Source organism: Leguminivora glycinivorella, chromosome 6 (genome assembly GCF_023078275.1).
Source record: "Leguminivora glycinivorella isolate SPB_JAAS2020 chromosome 6, LegGlyc_1.1, whole genome shotgun sequence".
Taxonomy (NCBI): domain Eukaryota; kingdom Metazoa; phylum Arthropoda; class Insecta; order Lepidoptera; family Tortricidae; genus Leguminivora; species Leguminivora glycinivorella.
In genome coordinates, this window is record NC_062976.1 from 12,178,718 (window position 1) to 12,196,689 (window position 17,972).

The 17,972-nt window shown below is 38.8% G+C and overlaps 1 protein-coding gene across 4 annotated transcripts; it reads left to right on the top strand.

Moving 5' to 3' along the window:
- Positions 1-14: 14 nt before the first annotated feature.
- LOC125227455 (transcription factor Dp-1) lies at positions 15-17,681 on the top strand. 4 transcript variants are annotated; one of them, XM_048131780.1, is made up of 12 exons: positions 15-431; positions 810-928; positions 1,334-1,382; positions 4,348-4,433; positions 5,710-5,897; positions 6,284-6,452; positions 10,040-10,237; positions 10,567-10,715; positions 11,079-11,161; positions 12,479-12,562; positions 12,902-13,070; positions 17,458-17,681. In XM_048131780.1, the coding sequence occupies exons 1-12, from the start codon at positions 383-385 to the stop codon at positions 17,483-17,485; spliced, it is 1,371 nt and encodes a 456-aa protein (XP_047987737.1). In that variant the 5' UTR covers positions 15-382; the 3' UTR covers positions 17,486-17,681. The 4 variants fall into 4 exon arrangements, with proteins under 4 accessions (XP_047987737.1, XP_047987738.1, XP_047987736.1 ...); XM_048131781.1 differs by having other exon boundaries at positions 815-928; positions 10,025-10,237; XM_048131779.1 differs by having other exon boundaries at positions 16-431; positions 10,025-10,237.
- The last annotated feature ends 291 nt before the right edge of the window (positions 17,682-17,972 follow it).

A 17,972-nucleotide genomic window follows, 5' to 3' on the forward strand; every position in this document is an offset into this window, starting at 1 on the left:
TTCCCGGGCGTGGGATTATACGGGTACCACGTGAACAGCGTCATCCAATCCAATCAGCTGGTATTTGGGCCCGTTCGATGAGTTTTAACTGTAGAGTTTGCCTTGTTGCCGCGTTTATATTTGTATTTTTATTAGTTTAAATAGTGATCATGTTACGTTAAAGTTTACAAGAGACTTGAGACATTTATGTGGTTTAGAAAACGTACATTTTGACTTTAGGATCAGTGTCTTTCAATCAAACTGGTACCAAAATTATATGTCGCCATTTTGATCGTACAGTATCAAACTAATTTGTTTGGTCTTCAACAAACTTATATTTCTGTTAGACCGTCCCTGTGAGAGAAATGTAAATGGATGCGCAATTGCTAAGAGTACAAAGAAAATGTCCCAGAAAAGTAGTACAGTAAATTTTCTTATCCGTGACGCCAATGGTTAGTAATTACGCCAGCTCTCGTTTACCTATATGAATATTACTTGTTGTATTTAAATTTCTGCTCATATTTTATCATAATTTACATCGGAATACTCTTTGACTTCGATCTACTAAAAGCTTTTTCTTTCGTGACTGTTTAAACAAAGATTCCGCCTGAAGCGCCAAAGGCGCGATCCCGGCATTTCCTTTTCGTGTGTAAACAGGCTATGGTATAACCTTTAAAATTGTGTTTAAAATTAATGTATTTCTGTGTTATTAATGATAATATCCTAACTTTTGCACTCTGCAAGGTATTTGACACAGTATGAACACCAAGTATGAGAAAAAAAACACATAATTAACCCCCTGCTAAGTGTAAAAAATCTAATTGTTTTAGGACAGCCTCAGATGGTTAAAGTAGTGCAGAATACTAATCAAACTATTGGTCAAATAAAACTTAAACAAAATCCTGTAAAAATTATTAAGCTGCCTGCTGCCTCAGAGGTCAATACACAGGTAACCAATATTCCTTCTTCCTCCATTCCTTTTTTAATTGTAAGATATGATAATGCATATGCCAAGTTTTTTGATTTCTCTAATGCTAGGCAGTAAAGCATAATAGAAATTATACATATCATTTACAATCAATAACCAAGGTCAGTGTGTTAACTTATTATCTTACTCTACTACCTACATTACCTTATGTGATTAGTAGTTCAATGTTTATTTCTGTTTAGGTATATTGCACCTTTATACCTTAGATAGGTATAGTAACTAAATTGGTCATCTGTAATAAGACATGATACCTCAGGTTCAGAAGAAACTCATCCTAGTATCTAATGCTACATATTGATTAACTAACTGTAAATATTATCTGTTATTGGGAACTTGAAATTGTAGTAAATTGCGCTTTCTTTACAGGCTCCTGTATACCGGACTGTTAAGTTGAGTGGCATTAAATGTGCATCAAGTAAGTAGGATTTCATTCTGACTAAGTTGCTGTTACATTGTTTTTTGGCTTGTACTACACATTATACACATAACAAATTTGTATGCTGCTAATTCATTTGATAACTGGAAACAAGCGCGGATCCAGCTTCGTGCCCAGGGGGGTCACGTGGTAAAGGCCCAGGCCCCCGAGGGGGGGTCACGTGGTCTATTTGTATGGCCAGCCTACAAGCAATTGTTTTGGATAAAAATGAATACATAGGACATGCAACATTCCTGTTAACATACTTTTTTAATTTTATAGTTGTGGAAAATGTAAACTATAAGTTACTTTGAGCTAAGATTTTGACATAAACTAATGACTTTCCTTTCCTATTTAAACATTTTTATACTTATATTATATTTCCCGAACTATAATAATGTTTCAATTGTTTATGTTTGAACAAAACATTTCTGTTTTTGGAATACTTTCAAGCAAGTTGGTATGGTCATGTACCTATTAAATCATTATTATACCTAAATATTTTTCTAGCACAAATGAAGTGTCACTTAGTGACTTCCTTCCAATATTTAGTTACATCAATAACTTACATTGCAATATGTCATTAATTATTATAATTATGCCATTAATTATTGCTGTGGCATTGAATCTTGAGTAGTTTCATGCTCTGCCTACCCCGTTTAGGGAATACAGGCTTGAATTTATGTGTATTATAAAAAATGTTTCATACAAATGTCACATGTTTGAAAATAAATGGACAATAATAATACGAACCATATTGTTTTATCGCATCTACGTCGACTTTACTACTAGGCCTATTTACAATATATCAGTGGCCGGTTTATGAATTAATTAGTAGTTGCAAATGTTGCAATACAGCTCAAATATATTTTTATTTTTGTCAACCATTCGACAAACATCAATCAGTCGACTTAGCCAGTTTTTTGCTCTGAAATTTCTTGGCTTATCTTCAAAATTGGTGTCACACAAAACCTATTGCAAAAGATAGCATTACGTAAGCATCACAGTTGTTAATGGTACTAATACTATGTTAATAATCTAAATGCCTTTTTGTTCTACTTAGTAACAGCACACACCTGTCTACTATAGAAATCTAATTACTAATATTATTAAATGCTAAAATAAGTGGGCTGTCTCACACTGTGGCGTGTGATATGCCTTGCATGCCTTCCTAGTCGATTACTTTATAGCAGTCATATCTCTCACTCTATGACGTTATTCATTCATGTTAATAGTGCAACAGAAACATATTAAACGTGTCGTTCACTACTCACGCAAAGGGTTGCCGTTTTGGCTAGGTAGCTACTTTTAAGTACCAAGTTAAAGGTAATATTAAAATGTGGCGTTAATAGAAGAAAAGAACATTCTTCTTCAACCTAGCGTTTTCCTGGCTTAACGCCAGGGTCCGCTTTCCTGCTCAGTCTTCTCCACTTTTCCCGGTCTTCGACATCCGTAGGCGTGAGATACGTCACGGATTCCGAGGCCGCCACGGATGTGTTCGTTACGTATGCGATCTAGTCGCGTAACGCCACACATCCATCGCAAATAACATTAATATTAAAAATTCGATATGATGGAGTCCGACCGATTTCGGCCATGGCGACCACTTCGACCCCTAAATAATGTTCCGACGCTCATGCGCCCGAAGATGGCTAATGTAGCCTATCTTTGCGGCGAAACTCCGTCCACGTTGAGGACACGTAAGTACGCCGTGAGTGTAATTATAGGATATGGCAGCGGGTGGGCGGGCCTTGAGCTGGTCGCGTCTAGTATCGAGGTCAACTTTACGTTGATCCTCGAAATCCCGCACTTTATTAAATATCAACCTGCGCCATTCTGGCCGTTGTGCTGCCAAATGCTCCCATTGAGAGGGCTCTATGCCACAACTCTTCAAGTGACGCTTTTGGACATCCTTGAACCGAAGGAGTTGTCCGCCATGCTTTCGCTTGCCCTCCTCCAGTTCAGAGTAAAATATTCGTTTTGCCACTCTCTCCTCCGGCATACGCGATACGTGACCACACCACCGAAGCTGCCGACGCATTAAATAGGCCTCAATGCCACCAACATTGGCTCGTCGCAAGACTTCGGTGTTGCGCACTCTGTCGGACCATCTGATCTTCATGATGGAACGGAGACATTTCAGGTGGAAACGATCCAGAGTTCGTATATGGCGACGGTATACACACCACGCCTCGGAGGAATATAGGAGGTTTGGCAGCACAACTGCCATATACACTGATACCTTGGTGGCTAACTTAAGCTCATGAGAGCAGAAGACCTTGGAATGCAGCTTGCCAAATGCTGCAGCTGCAGCACCGACCCTGCTGTTGATCTCGGCATCAAGATCACACTTTGATGTTACCGTGTTCCCCAGGTAGCGAAATTTATCGATCTGCTTCAGCACATCCTCACCAAGCCTGATGGCCAGTGTCTCGTGACCGTGAATGTCCAGAGACATTACCTCTGTCTTCTTGACACTGATCTTCAGGCCAAACTTACAGCAGGCTTGGTGAAAAACGGACATCAGCTGTTGCATGCCGTCTGGGGATTCTGCTAAGAAGCACAGATCATCAGCATACATAATCTCAGAGATCACTGCATACGAGACCTTTGTATGAGCCTTAAGTCTAGCCAGGTTAAAAAGATTGCCGTCTGTGCGAAAGCGGATGCGGACTCCTTGGGAAACCGTTTGTAAGACCTCTCTAACTACAACTGCAAAGTATAAAGCGAACAGAGTAGGTGCTAAAACGCAACCTTGCTTCACCCCACAGGTAACGGGGAAGAAATCACTCTGTTCACCGTCTACCGCGACGCAGCACTGCATATCGTCATGCAGGAGTCTAAGAAGCCTTACAAACTTTTCCGTGCACCCGAGCTTTCCAAGCACGACACCGAACGTACCAAATGAGCATCACAGTACCTATTAAAAAACCTGTATAAATGTAGCATGTCCATTTATTTTCAGAATTGGTTCAAGTACCTGTTGATACATTCGCTCGTCTCCAAAAAGTTGTTCCGAAAACTGAGCCTGTGGAGTTGGAAGAAGTTACAGTAAGCAGGTTTTCATATTCATTCTCCTTGATAAAGTACAGTACAGTCAACCAATTACAATCCTAGGCCACTCTACAACCATGTCAAAATGATAAGCAGTTAAGATATTTCTTACAATCTGATTTATATCGTTATGTACTATGACTTAGTCTTACAGTGGCCTAGGGTTCCAATTGGTTGACTGTACCTACTTGCACGGAGTTAGGAAATACCTACTCCAGCTCCTTGAATGTAGATACAAAATACTTGTTTACATTGACGTCCACTATTAAAACTTGGTGAATTGTATCCACCCCAAAAAAATATGGGGTCCCCTTATCGCCTTTAAAAAAAAGCGGTTAAGCAAAAAAATCCTAAAAATCGTTTGTAACGTATTTTTCGCCACCCTACCTGTGCCATATAGCACGCCCAACGAACACTTAACTGCCTGTCGGGGGAAATAATTCGTGTATAAGCTAATTTTGTCATAGTTGTAGGGAATGGTGTTTTAATTCATATACTCAAAGTACTCGGTGATGGGGGTGGAGGGGGGTGAAAGGTCCCTTTTTTAGTTTTTCGTGAATACCTCTTAAACTGTGTCACGTAGCAAAAAATGTTCTAAGACACAAGTAATCTTTATAAAATTCTCTACAAAAAAAGTATGTACACTTTTTATCTGGGATCAATAGTTCATGAAATATGGAGGGGAAAAGATGGACAATAATAGTACATTGTGCAACAAGGGGGGGGGGTTGAATAATACTAAAGAGAGTAAGTTGGCTTGCCGGAGCGATTTAAAGACTCGAGTTAGTAATATTCATACTTCCCGAGTTACACAGTGTTTTTCATTACACTTGCATTATAAAAAAAAAAATCTTTTCTGTCCATCTTTTCCTCTCCATATTTCATGAACTATTGATCGCAGATAAAAAGTGTACATCCTTTTTTTGTAGGGAATTTTCTGAAGATTACTGGTGTCTTAGAACATTTTTTGCTACGTGGCACAGTTTAAGAGGTATTCACGAAAAACTAAAAAAGGGACCTTTACACCCCCCTCCACCCGTTATCTCCACCCCCACCCCCGAGTACTTTGAGTATGTGGATTAAGACACCATTCCCTACAACTATGCCAAAGTGTTCGTTGGGCGTGCTATATGGCACAGGTAGGGTGGCGAAATCGCTTATACACGAATTATTTCCAATGAGGTATGCTTCGTTGAGTGTGCTAATAATGTTGTGTGCCACGACGTAGGTATTTATCCCAATAACTTTCATAAAACCAAACATAATTTCACAGGAACAAGAAGACGAGCAGAACACCTTCGAAGAGGTCAGCGGTATCGAGAGCTTGCCCACCGTGGTGCCAGTGGCGTCGAAGCTACAAACAAGTACAAGTACAACCAACGGCAAGGCCAGCTACTTGCCCACCATGTCCAGTGCGTCCAGGCGGAGACACGACTCGGATAATGATCCACCGCCAGAATAGTAAGTTCATTATTCACGTAAAGTTAACTTTCAATGTAAGTACATATTGTGTTTGTTTCTATTAATCTCTTACCTACTTTCAATGAAGCTGAAAGAAAGTGTAAGTACATAAATCGGGAACAACGCAATATTTCGCTACGGAAAGCGCTCCCGCCATCTGTATCCCCTGACGAATATGAGCTTGATCTCTTTGAAGCACGAGTGAATAGGTTACGGCTACCTGCATCTAAGGCTCTTTCTTTACTTCTCAGATTTCAACCTGGCTAGGTTGAAATAAATTTTAAGCAAACTAATAAGACCAAGCAAACCCGATCACTTCCGCGCGAGTTGTGAGGCAACTCATAATGTAAACATCATTACTAATGTTTGATTATTTTGAATTACAGTACCACAAAACGACGTAAGCATGCTGATAAAGTTGGAAAGGGTCTGCGGCATTTCTCCATGAAAGTGTGTGAAAAAGTGAGGACTAAAGGGTTTACGTCGTACAATGAGGTGGCAGACGAGTTAGTGTTGGAATTCTCGGCTGGCATGCATGGATCAGCTGACAGTCAAGTATGTAGACTATGTAGCATTTCATTATTTTATAATGCATTCATATTTATACTCTATAAATTATAATCTTGGCATTACAAAAGCTAATAAATATGCTAATATGATACAGGCCTTAACCTACAAATTTATCTTAATCTAAGAGGATAACATCAAAATTAGATATGTCATTTAGTACCTATAAACCTATACGAATTCAGTAGTACAGTAGTACAACACTACTCAATAATTGATTTTTCATTCAATTAACATAATTTATAAGCCTGCTAGTCTATACCTACTGGCTCTAACATTGAACACTGTTTGTCAGTGTCTGTTACTACATCGAATACTTAATTCTTGTGCTAGATAGAAAAGAACCATATTGTTAAGGGGGCGTCCATTAATCGCGTCATACTGCATAGGGGGGGGAGGGGGTCATGAAAAAATCACCAAATATCACCATGGGGGGTGGGGGGGTTAGGAACATATCACGTGTATTTTTTTGTTACACTAACGTAAAGAAAAAAACATAATTATTTCTGAACTATTTTTATATCAACTTTTACAGTCAGAACTTGCGTTGTGCAGTGCAAAGAGAACAGAATAGAATAGAATATAATATAATTTATTCGTGAACACAGTCAAGATTAATTACACATTACAACACAAACAGAACGGAATGAAGTGCCACGAAATGGCCTCATCTCAGCGTGTTGCTGGTGACTTCCAGCGCTGATCTTCCGATGAGACCATCAAGTGAGAAAAAAAGAGCTGTGTGCAGTCGGTTATTTTTAATTCTCAAAGATTTTTTTAGTTTGCCCTCATCACGTGTACACGGACAGTCGTTTATAGACGGTCAACCTAATCATGGCACTGAAAAAAGGCGGCAAATTTGACAAATTTGGCTCACCGGCCAACTGTATTCAAAAAACGCGTGCCTTCCTAACGGCCTAGCCACGACAATGGTCTAAGGCGGCGAGCGGGGCGGCTGGGCTGCGCGGGAAACGCGCGCGGGCGCTAGCCATGCCACGTACTTTTAGAAGCGGCGGCAGGGCCTAGGAGCGGCCAGAACGTTTTCATATTTAAAAACATGTTTTTTACTGTCGAATATGACTCTAAAGTGCATAGAATGCTTTAATTAGTCAATTACGTCTTGTACAAGAGAATATGTGTGATGACTAAGTACATGGAATTTATTTTATGGCTAGTTAAATGATACTTAATATAAATAAACACTTAGAAAAAACATAACAGTAAATACGAATAAATACTATACAAAAATATGTTTAAAAACATTATTACATACTACATACGCGAAAGTACAATTCAATTTTCATTAAATAAAGGTTTCGGGTTCAAGACGCTCATAATAAAAACAAAATATTTTGTTTCGCGCGGAATCGCTAGCCCCATCTAGCCGCCTAGGCCGGTCGCGCCGCTGTAATGTCGTGGCACCGCCCGCGCGGCGCGCTACAGTTGTTCGAGTCGCGCGCCGCCCCGCGCGCCGCTCCCGCGGGTAGGCCCGTAAAAACCCGCGCGCGATTTCGAACAGCGGCAAGGTCGTGGCATGCCTCGCGCGCGCTGCGTTTTTGTTTTTGTGACTTACCGCTTGCCGCTGCCGCAAAACGCCTTAGACCATTGTCGTGGCTAGGCCGTAAACCTTGACGTTGGCGGAATCATAGACGAGCCATAACACTTAAAAACCGGCCAAGTGTGAGTTGGACTCGTGTTGCAAGGATTACATCACAAGAAGAGCTTAAGCGCCTTCTGGCGCTAAGTCATTTTTGAAAATAAAATAATAATATTTTGAACAATTTATAAAAAACCGGCCAAGAGCGTGTCGGGCCACGCTCAGTGTAGGGTTCCGTAGTTTTCCGTATTTTTCTCAAAAAAAATTCCACTTTTTATTTTACCACTTTGGGATCATCCACATATTACGTCACACCAAATTTCAGGTTTTTGGACCCCTCCCCCCCCCCTATGTCACGCTTTTTTGTATCCCTTTAACAGGGATTGTCACATTTAGTATGACCCCCCCCCCTCCCCCTTACACTGTGACGTAATATATGGATGACGCCTTTGTTGGCGTGATTGATACCAAATTTCAGCTTTCTAGTGCTAACGGTCACTGAGATTATCCGCGGACGGACGGACGGACAGACAGACAGACAGACATGGCGAGACTATAAGGGTTCCTAGTTGACTACGGAACCCTAAAAAGACGAAACAAAAATGAATATACATGCAATATTCAAACGCACTCAACACTTTCAAAAGATTTGGTAACTCCTTGCAGCCCCAGTGAGTGAAATTCGTAATTTGAGTTTTTTTCCTTTAAGTCTAATTTAGGCTTGACTATATATTTCTAATAGGTTTTCTTGTAATCTATACATTAAAGGCTTACCCCGGCAATGTTTTGAAAATTTTATGCTAATTAGTTTCGGAGATAAGGGAATGGTCATTTTTGCCTGTTTTCTTAAATTACTTGACTGAAAATTATTAAAAACATATATTTTTGAAATACGTATAAGGGCCATTTTTTTCAAAGTTGTCCACCCCACTTTTTTTGTAACATGGGTATTTTTTACGCGATTCATATTCAGAATCGCGAGGTCTTTTGATCGTGATAGGAGAAAAAATGTCCCAAGATTTCCATATTTTTTTAGACCTTCCATTCCGTTACCGCCATACAAAATGTGTGAAAAACTGGTAACGGAATAGGGAAAAACCTTGGGACACTTTTTTACTCCTATTAGGATTGAAAGAGCTCGCGATTCTGAGTGGAAAGCACATAAAAAATTCCAAATAAAAAAAAAGTGGGGTGGACAACTTTGGAAAAAAAAATGGCCCAATTAACGCTCTTTCATTTGATATGTCACACGCTAAAAAACTATTTCAAAAAACTTTGATTTCTAATTTTCACTTTTACCCCCCAAACGTGTATATAGTTGTTTTTTTTTTATTTTATTTAAATTACATGCCCGTCTTTGGGTCACAAGTTTACATATGTGTGCCAAACAAGTTAATCGGTTCAGTAGTTTCGGTTTAGTAGTTTCGGTTCAGTAGTTTCGGTTCAGTAGTTTCGGTTGAGTGGTTTCCTTTTTGAGGTACGGAACCTTAAAAATGAGGGGGCGAAGGTTTAATTCTCATAGAAAATTTGAATTTCGCGCCAAGATTTGGTTGATTCGTGGGTTGGAAAAAAATCTATTTAAGTTGCCAAAAAATTACACGTCATATTGGCCAGGGGGGGGGGTCCTGAAAATATCACCAAAGATCACCATGGGGGAGGGGGGGGTCTAAAATAAGCCAAAAACGTATGACGCGATTAATGGACGCCCCCTAACCGCGCGCTTAAGCCGCTTAGGTTTCGCAGCGTTTCAGCCATATGGATACAAGATTTAAGAGCCTTAGGGTTGGTTGCATCAAATTGTCTGTCTGCATTTGTTAAATTTTATTGTAAGAGAAGTTCCATAGACATCTGCTGAGCGACGATGATGTGTCTGTCAAATGTGGTTGAGACCCTTAACCCTATAAAGATCTTTGTCAGACAACATCAGTACCTGTTTGAGAACTCAGAGAAATTCACGTTTCAGCAATACGACCAAAAGAATATTCGCCGGAGAGTATATGACGCATTGAACGTGTTAATGGCTATGAACATAATCTCAAAAGAAAAGAAAGAAATTCGGTGGTTAGGACTTCCAACAAATTCAGTACAAGAATGCACAGCACTAGAAAAAGAGAAGCAAGCAAAATTGGAAAAGATTCAAAAGAAAACGCAACAATTACAAGAACTTATATTACAGGTAACTTCTTTCAGATATAAAATATACCCATGTATTGTAACTTTTCTTTATCAGCTCATTTCTTTACAGCTGGGCAAAAACCTTCCCCTGTGGTCTCCATTCAAACATTTTGCATATAATGTGTTATAGTCATCGACAAGCTTCCCTCAGTACTCTGTATGGAAAGTGAAGAGTTGTAGAATGTATAAGAGTCTAACCATATTGTTCCACCTTTTCGGCTGCAAGGGGTGCACATGTTCAACTCAATGCTTCTTAAGCTTTGCAGTATTGGCACCTACAACTGCATTTTGGTAAAAGACGAATGCTAATCATCGTAAACCTTCTTCCAGCACATCTCATTCAAGAGTTTAATAGAAAGAAATAAAGAGGCCGAGAGCAAAGGTGTCAAACCATCTCCATCCTCGGCCATTCATCTGCCGTTTATAGTTGTGAATACTAGTGATAAGGCACTTATCGACTGTAGTATATCAAATGACAAGTAAGTTTATCTCTGAATATTATCGATTTTTTTACATAATTAATTAACACGCCAGTGCCATATAAAACCTGTCCTTGTTATCTGAATATAATTATGTGAGTATGTGTGACTAACTATAGAATAGCTAATGATGACGATTGACGATTTTTTAAACAAGGTTATTGGCATTTGATTTTCATTAGATAATTGGTTAATCTTCTGATTATAAATGATTATTATTCACAAAAAAGGAAAATCGATAGAAGCCACCACAGAATAATTTATCCTCTGTACCTTCCACTTTACCCAAGTATTTCATATTTTCCCAATATTTCACTACCCAATTTAGACCACAAACCATAATATAGTTTTTTATGTTTTCAGAACAGAGTATATGTTTAATTTCAACAAAAGGTTCCAGATTCATGATGACATAGACATATTAAAGAGAATGGGACTTTTATATGGTAAATATCGAATTAATATTTTTATTGTACATATGCAAAGTAAATACTTTTTCACCACACCAACTGTTAAAGATCAATTTTGCTATTCGAAAACGGATAGCAAAATTGCATTTTATCCACAAGAGTGCAAAGTAATTTCATACAAATTTCAACTTGATGCCTTGAGCTGGCTGGTAGAATTTACCTAGAAATAATTATTTTGAATCTTAAATATTGAATAGATTGCTGGATTTGATTTAGTTTGATGTTTTATAGTCAGTATTTTGAAAATGAAAATGAAATATTTATTTTTCAAGTAGGCATATTACAATGCGCATATGAACGTCAAATAAAGCTACGCCGGCTCTAACCCTACGCCTCAGCCTCGAGAAGATTTCAATCCCCCCTCAGGTGGGAGGGGGGTATCCACTATGGGACCGGCAAGAAACTCGGCGGGCAACTTCTTTTCAAAACATTACATCTTATAACTAACATGCATTAAATAACAAGATACAATTTAACATGCAAAAGTATTCATCAAAGAATATGAACAGACTAGGTACTCTATGGAAATTAATTTCAATAAATTATATTATTGCTTAATAATACGTCGTTCTTCTTCAGAGAAAACATATCAAATTGTCACAGAAGAAAAAGATAATATGAATCTCAATATCATTAAATATGTAATTTACCTACACAACATAAAATATAAAATATTTGATGTGCTTTCTTATCTGAACTGTGTCCTCTATACATAATACAATTATTTTAATTGCTATTCGTTTTTTGTAGTTTCTGGTCTTTGTTCGTGTTGGTGTGGTGAAAAAGTTTGTGTTTCACTCGGTGGCAAAGTTTGTTTAACCTACGTACCTTGAAACCCTCGCAACTCTCAAGATTCAAGTTTTTGAACCACTCGCTACGCTCGCGGTTCAATATTGGAATCTTTCGCTTGCTCGGGTATCAATATTGGCACGTGCGGTTAAACAAATACTTTGTATAACAAATAACTATTAACCACTGAATATATGTATGTACATACTGTGTATATGTATGTAGCTACTATTTAGAGTGAGAGACCGTCCTTTTTTAACTATTTATTACACTGCAATAGATCGTAAATAATCTGTATTTACGATCTTGACAGAAGTTAAATCTCAACCAAAGTGGTTACATACTCTTTAAATTATTTTCAGGTAAAACTCTTGCGTCCCATTTCTTATTTATCAAAGAGAAAATAACGTATTTTAAGAATTTGGAGCCCCAAAAAAGTGCCGCCCGGTTGACCCTACGGTAAAAACGCCCCTGTGTATTCATTGTATTTTCCTTCTTTTTCAGGTTTAGATAAAGGAGAATGTTCAGAAGAAGAAATTGAAAGAGTTAAGAGCATGGTACCGAAATCGTTAGAGTATTATGTAGAACGTGAGTAGTCGAGCTGCCTATGTAATTTTAGCACACTAGAAACACGAAAACAAAGGTTACGATTCTACTTCAAAAACCGATTCCAAAGGATTTAAGGCTCAAATTGTCTTCGACGACGTGAATAAGGCCTAGTCACCCTTCGGGTCGGAAGGTCAAAACTTATGGCAGTCGTTTTCGTAAGACTAGTGCCTACACCGAATGATCTGTGGGATTAGTTGTCAAAGTGGACCCCAGGCTCCCATGATGATGATGAAATAGCTCGAATACGTTACTGCAAGAACGTAACTCGCGCTAGCGGGTCAAACTGCAGAGATCCTACTAGGCACGTATCGGTTTCAGAAATGGGTCGAGGCGTGACATCGAAGCTGTCCAGCATGCTGGAGGAGGCGCTGGACGACGACGACGGCGACGAGGGCGGCTCGGGCGCCGCGGGCGCGGACGCGGGCGACGCGGACGCGGACGCCGACGACGCGGCCGCCGAGCCCGACGACGAGCCCGCCGACTACAGGTACCCGCACCGGCGGCGGCGCACACTACCTAGGCGCGCGAGTCGCGGACGACTTCGCAATTGTTTAGAGAAATCTGGGCCATAGGACATACCCAAGAACCTTGTCATATTCTATCGATTAAAACTAACACGATTTGCACTTATAATTTTAGAAATAAACGGGACTTAATCGCGTAAACATTTATAGTTGGCCCGACTTCGAACATCACGTTATGTTCGTGGTCACGGGACTCGAGTCCCGGAGAGTCTAAATGTGCGTTTACGTGATTAAGTCTCGTTTAGTTCTAAAATTATGATATTCTATCGAATTTGCGATAGAACATCATAATTTTTTTGTACTCCCTCAGGTAAAACAAACATCTGTTGAAACTCACGCACGTATCAACTAATATTACGTGAGCGTCAGAATGGCGGGTGTACATCAAGCAATCCTGGTGTGGTATACGTCAGGAGTTAGTGCTAGCAATGTGCCAAATGTGCGCCAAAATTCGAGCAATGTGCTCTTTGAACTCCAGAGATATTTAAGAAATTAATGACACCCGCCATTCTGACGTCAGGTTGGCGGGTGCACTTCCAGTTCTAGCTAATGGTTGCTTACTCAAGGGTGAAAGTACTGCCTAAGGTTAGTGCTCGCAATGTGCTTCCACATGTATGAAACACACACTAATTCAGAGAGCCGTTGAAGAGTAATATGGGATTGAATAAATATATCTATAACGCCTGCTGAAATAAAATAGCAATGTTCATTGCCTGCAATGCAGCATTAACATGCAGGCGCTTTTCACAAAAAAGTGATACTTATAGATATAATTATTCAATCCCATATTACTCCGGCTCTCTGAATTAGTGTGTGTTTCATACATGTGGAGGCACATTGCAAGCACTAACCTTATGCAGTACTTTCACCCTTGAGTAAGCAGCCATTAGCTAGAACTGAAAGTGCACCCGCCAACCTAACGTCAGAATGGCGGGTGTCATTAATTTCTTAAATATCTCTGGAGTTCAAAGAGCACATTGCTCGAATTTTGGCGCACATTTGGCACATTGCTAGCACTAACTCACCAGGATTGCTTGATGTACACCCGCCATTCTGACCTCACAATATTACAGATAGAAATATCTGGGTACTGGTACAAAATTGTTTGCATATGCACATAAGTAACGCAAGTTTTGACAGAGGGACAAATTACTGCCAGGCTGACGCGGCCGCAAAAATTAAATTAGCTCGCGGATCCCAGTTGCATTGATTGTATCCCAGATTGACTGATCAAATCGAGAGGTACTGAATGTCAATTCTTAATGTGTCTATGGATATGATAGGAATTCAAAAGGACTTTCCAAAACCGATTCAAAAAAATTGGTTGTCTGTAAAGTCGGTGTACGGTACGGACGGTAGTTTGACGTGATAACGTCAAACATTACCGTAGTATAGATTAAACGATGAGATTTTCAAATGCAAGAATTACTTACCTACCTCTATAATTTTTGGCATTGTATGACAATTTCAATCATTTCAATTTTCAAATAAAACCATAGACCTATATATAGGGACAAGACATGTTGTTCTATGTCATAGATTTATATATATTAAGCTATATTGAGTTGTTAGGCCAAAAACTTTTACTAGTCTGACAAAAACGCCTTTCTGCACCGGTGATAAAGTTCAATTTAGTATGCCAAAAAAGTGTGAGCTCAGTCCCTATTGTGCCATATTTAGCGGCCCAAATGTCATTGTCAGTGAGTTCCAAAGACCTTTACAGGGGACAGCGGAATCACATTTTTTGCCATACTTTTGCCATACTAAATTGAACCTTATTACTGAGATAAAAAGGTGACCGTTTTCGCTAGTCTGAACTAGCGAAAACGGTCCACATGAGAAGGCATTGTTTGGGCTTGTGTCCCTCTCGCACGTGTGGCGTGTTAGGCACTAGTCCCACCGCGAGCTAGTAAACTATGAGCTATCGGCTATAAAAACGAACAAAAGATAAATCACTTCCGTGTAAATGAAAGAGACACGGCGATGTTTATAGTTACTCGCCCAGCGGTGAGCTATTAATATCGCCGTGTCTCTTTTATTAGGGTTCCGTAGTCAACTAGGAACCCTTATAGTTTCGCCATGTCTGTCTGTCCGTCCGTCCGTCCGTCCGTCCGCGGATAATCTCAGTAACCGTCAGCACTAGAAAGCTGAAATTTGGTACCAATATGTATATCAATCACGCCAACAAAGTGCAAAAATAAAAAATTGAAAAAAATGTTTTATTAGGGTACCCCCCCTACATGTAAATTGGGGGCTGATATTTTTTTTCATTCCAACCCCAATGTGTGATATATTATTGGATAGGTAGTTAAAAATGAATAAGGGTTTACTAAGATCGTTTTTTGATATTATTAATATTTTCGGAAATAATCGCTCCCAAAGGAAAAAAAAGTGCGTCCCCCCCCTCTAACTTTTGAACCATATGTTTAAAAAATATGAAAAAATCACATAAGTAGAACTTTATAAAGACTTTCTAGGAAAATTATTTTGAACTTGATAGGTTCAGTAGTTTTTGAGAAAAATACGGAAAACTACGGAACCCTACACTGAGCGTGGCCCGACACGCTCTTGGCCGGTTTTTTACACGGGAAAGCTTATCTTTTGTTCGTTTTTATAGCTGATAGCTTGCTAGCTCGCGATGGGACCAGGGCCTTAAGGCTGCTTTAAAAAAAAACGTCAAAATAATGTAAAATTGATAGTTTTAGTCTGTGAAATACTACACTTTCCGTTATCCAATAGATTTATTTAATTAAAATTTCAGTTAGAGCATCTTATTATCTTGATTTTTATAAGACTGGATTTTTGAAAACCAAGTCACTAAATTAATTATGATTTTTTCTCTAATGCACGTTTAGAAAAACTCACGTATAGAGCTGAATTAGTCGATCTTATTTGTAAAATTTGGACGATTTTGATTACGAAAACAGGTAAATTTATAATTCGTATACCCTGTACTACAAACTTCTCAGACTACATTTTGATTATAAGGTTTTAAAAAAGAGTAAACGAGGCTAAGACGAAATCATTTTTTTTTTTTTAGAAATTACCTAAAATTAAGTGACAATTTCTTTGAAAATCTAAATCACATCGAAATAATTTTTGTACTTAATTAATCTGCAACGTTAACTTAAATTGCTGGTATGCCTTAGTGATTATAAATTGCTATTATTTATTTTTGGCAATTTTTTGAAAACGAGCCTTCACCGGTACAATTATTACCACTTTTGGACATTTTCTCATATTTTGCTAGACCAAGTAGAAAAAGTCCTATAATGTGATATATATTTATAAACTAAACGCAAAGCCCTTTAATTTGATACCACACACGGTATGATCAAGCGCTCGGTTGCGATTTCACTGTTTTTCACACGAAAGCCCTCTTAATGAGGTTACCATAGTAGTAGTAATTTTTCATCACACCCGCACTTTAAATGTACTATTGCACGCAGGTGGAGCGTGAGTTATAGAAAAATCGTTCTCCCAAGGGAATAATGAAATTTCTTGTACCGTACTTAACTTTTTTACATCTATTTACATATTTTTTACATTGCGAGTGTGATGAAAAACATTGTGTGTAACTCGGAGTATGAATATTACTAACTCGAGTCTTTAAATCGCTCCGGCAAGCCGTCGCGATTTAACTTACTCTCGTTAGTAATATTCAACTTCCTCCCCTTGTTGCACAATGTACTATTATATGTATATTACCTGACTTTATAACTTCTTATATTATTTTAGTGTTATATTCAAACTAGGGTTTCGATATATTTCAAAGAATTGGAAAATAATTACAATGTAATTATTTTGATGCCAATAAATCAAAGATTTGTATAATTAAAAACGACGTTCACTGAATGATGTTGACATTGTCAGTAAGTGCGAGAGGGACACCAACCCAAACAATGACCTCTCATGTGGACACACTTTTTGACCTAACTACACAATCTAGTTTAATAATTCTAAATCTATGATGAGTTCAGACGGTATATGTTCTGTCAAAAAGTCGTATAAATTAAAATAATTAATTTTCTTTTTATTTAACTTATGAAATGAGAACACTTTCATATTGGAAGCCTCCTTTTCTATTTTCACTTATCCCACCGCTGCCACCATGTTTTATGTTATTATACTTATTATTTATTTAACTTATTAAATGAGAACACGTTCATATTGGAAGCCATCTTTTTATTGGCAGCATACACAAAGATGGTCCATACACAAACCACTAAACTTGCTTGGTGGCCTTGAGGAACGGGACAATGACGTCATCTTTTTCGTGCATGCAGCCCGTAGTAACGAGTTATTAGACGTTATCACGTCAAAATGTACATATTGTTTGTTGTTTTACAGTGACGACAGCAGCGACGTCGACGTGTAGCGAGCACCCGCGCCGCGGCGCGACTCTTATATCACCACGGGCTTTACTTATATTCATACACAGTTTTATCATATGTCCGGCGACCGGTGCGGCCTCATTTTATACAACTATTGTACAAAAGTTTCAAACAATATGTTGCTGACGTGCATGGTCAAATATCAAAAATGAAGTGAAAATAAAACGATTTTATGAATCACGTACTGAGTTTTCTTATAAACTACCTGATGCTTGCCATGACAACCGATAACACGGACAATAATATTGAATGTATTAAACAGAGGAAATGTCCTCTTGCAACTTTTACTGTAAATACGCTGCGTTCGCTCTAGGTGGTCTAAAGTAGCCATAGATAACAAGCCACGCCAAGAACCCTTTCGTACATTTCGTACTCATTTAGGAGGTAAGGGCCCGCGCACACGGATGCAGCATGTCGCCGTGCAACTGTTGCATCCGTGTGCGGTGTGCGCGGAGCGTAAACTGTATAATA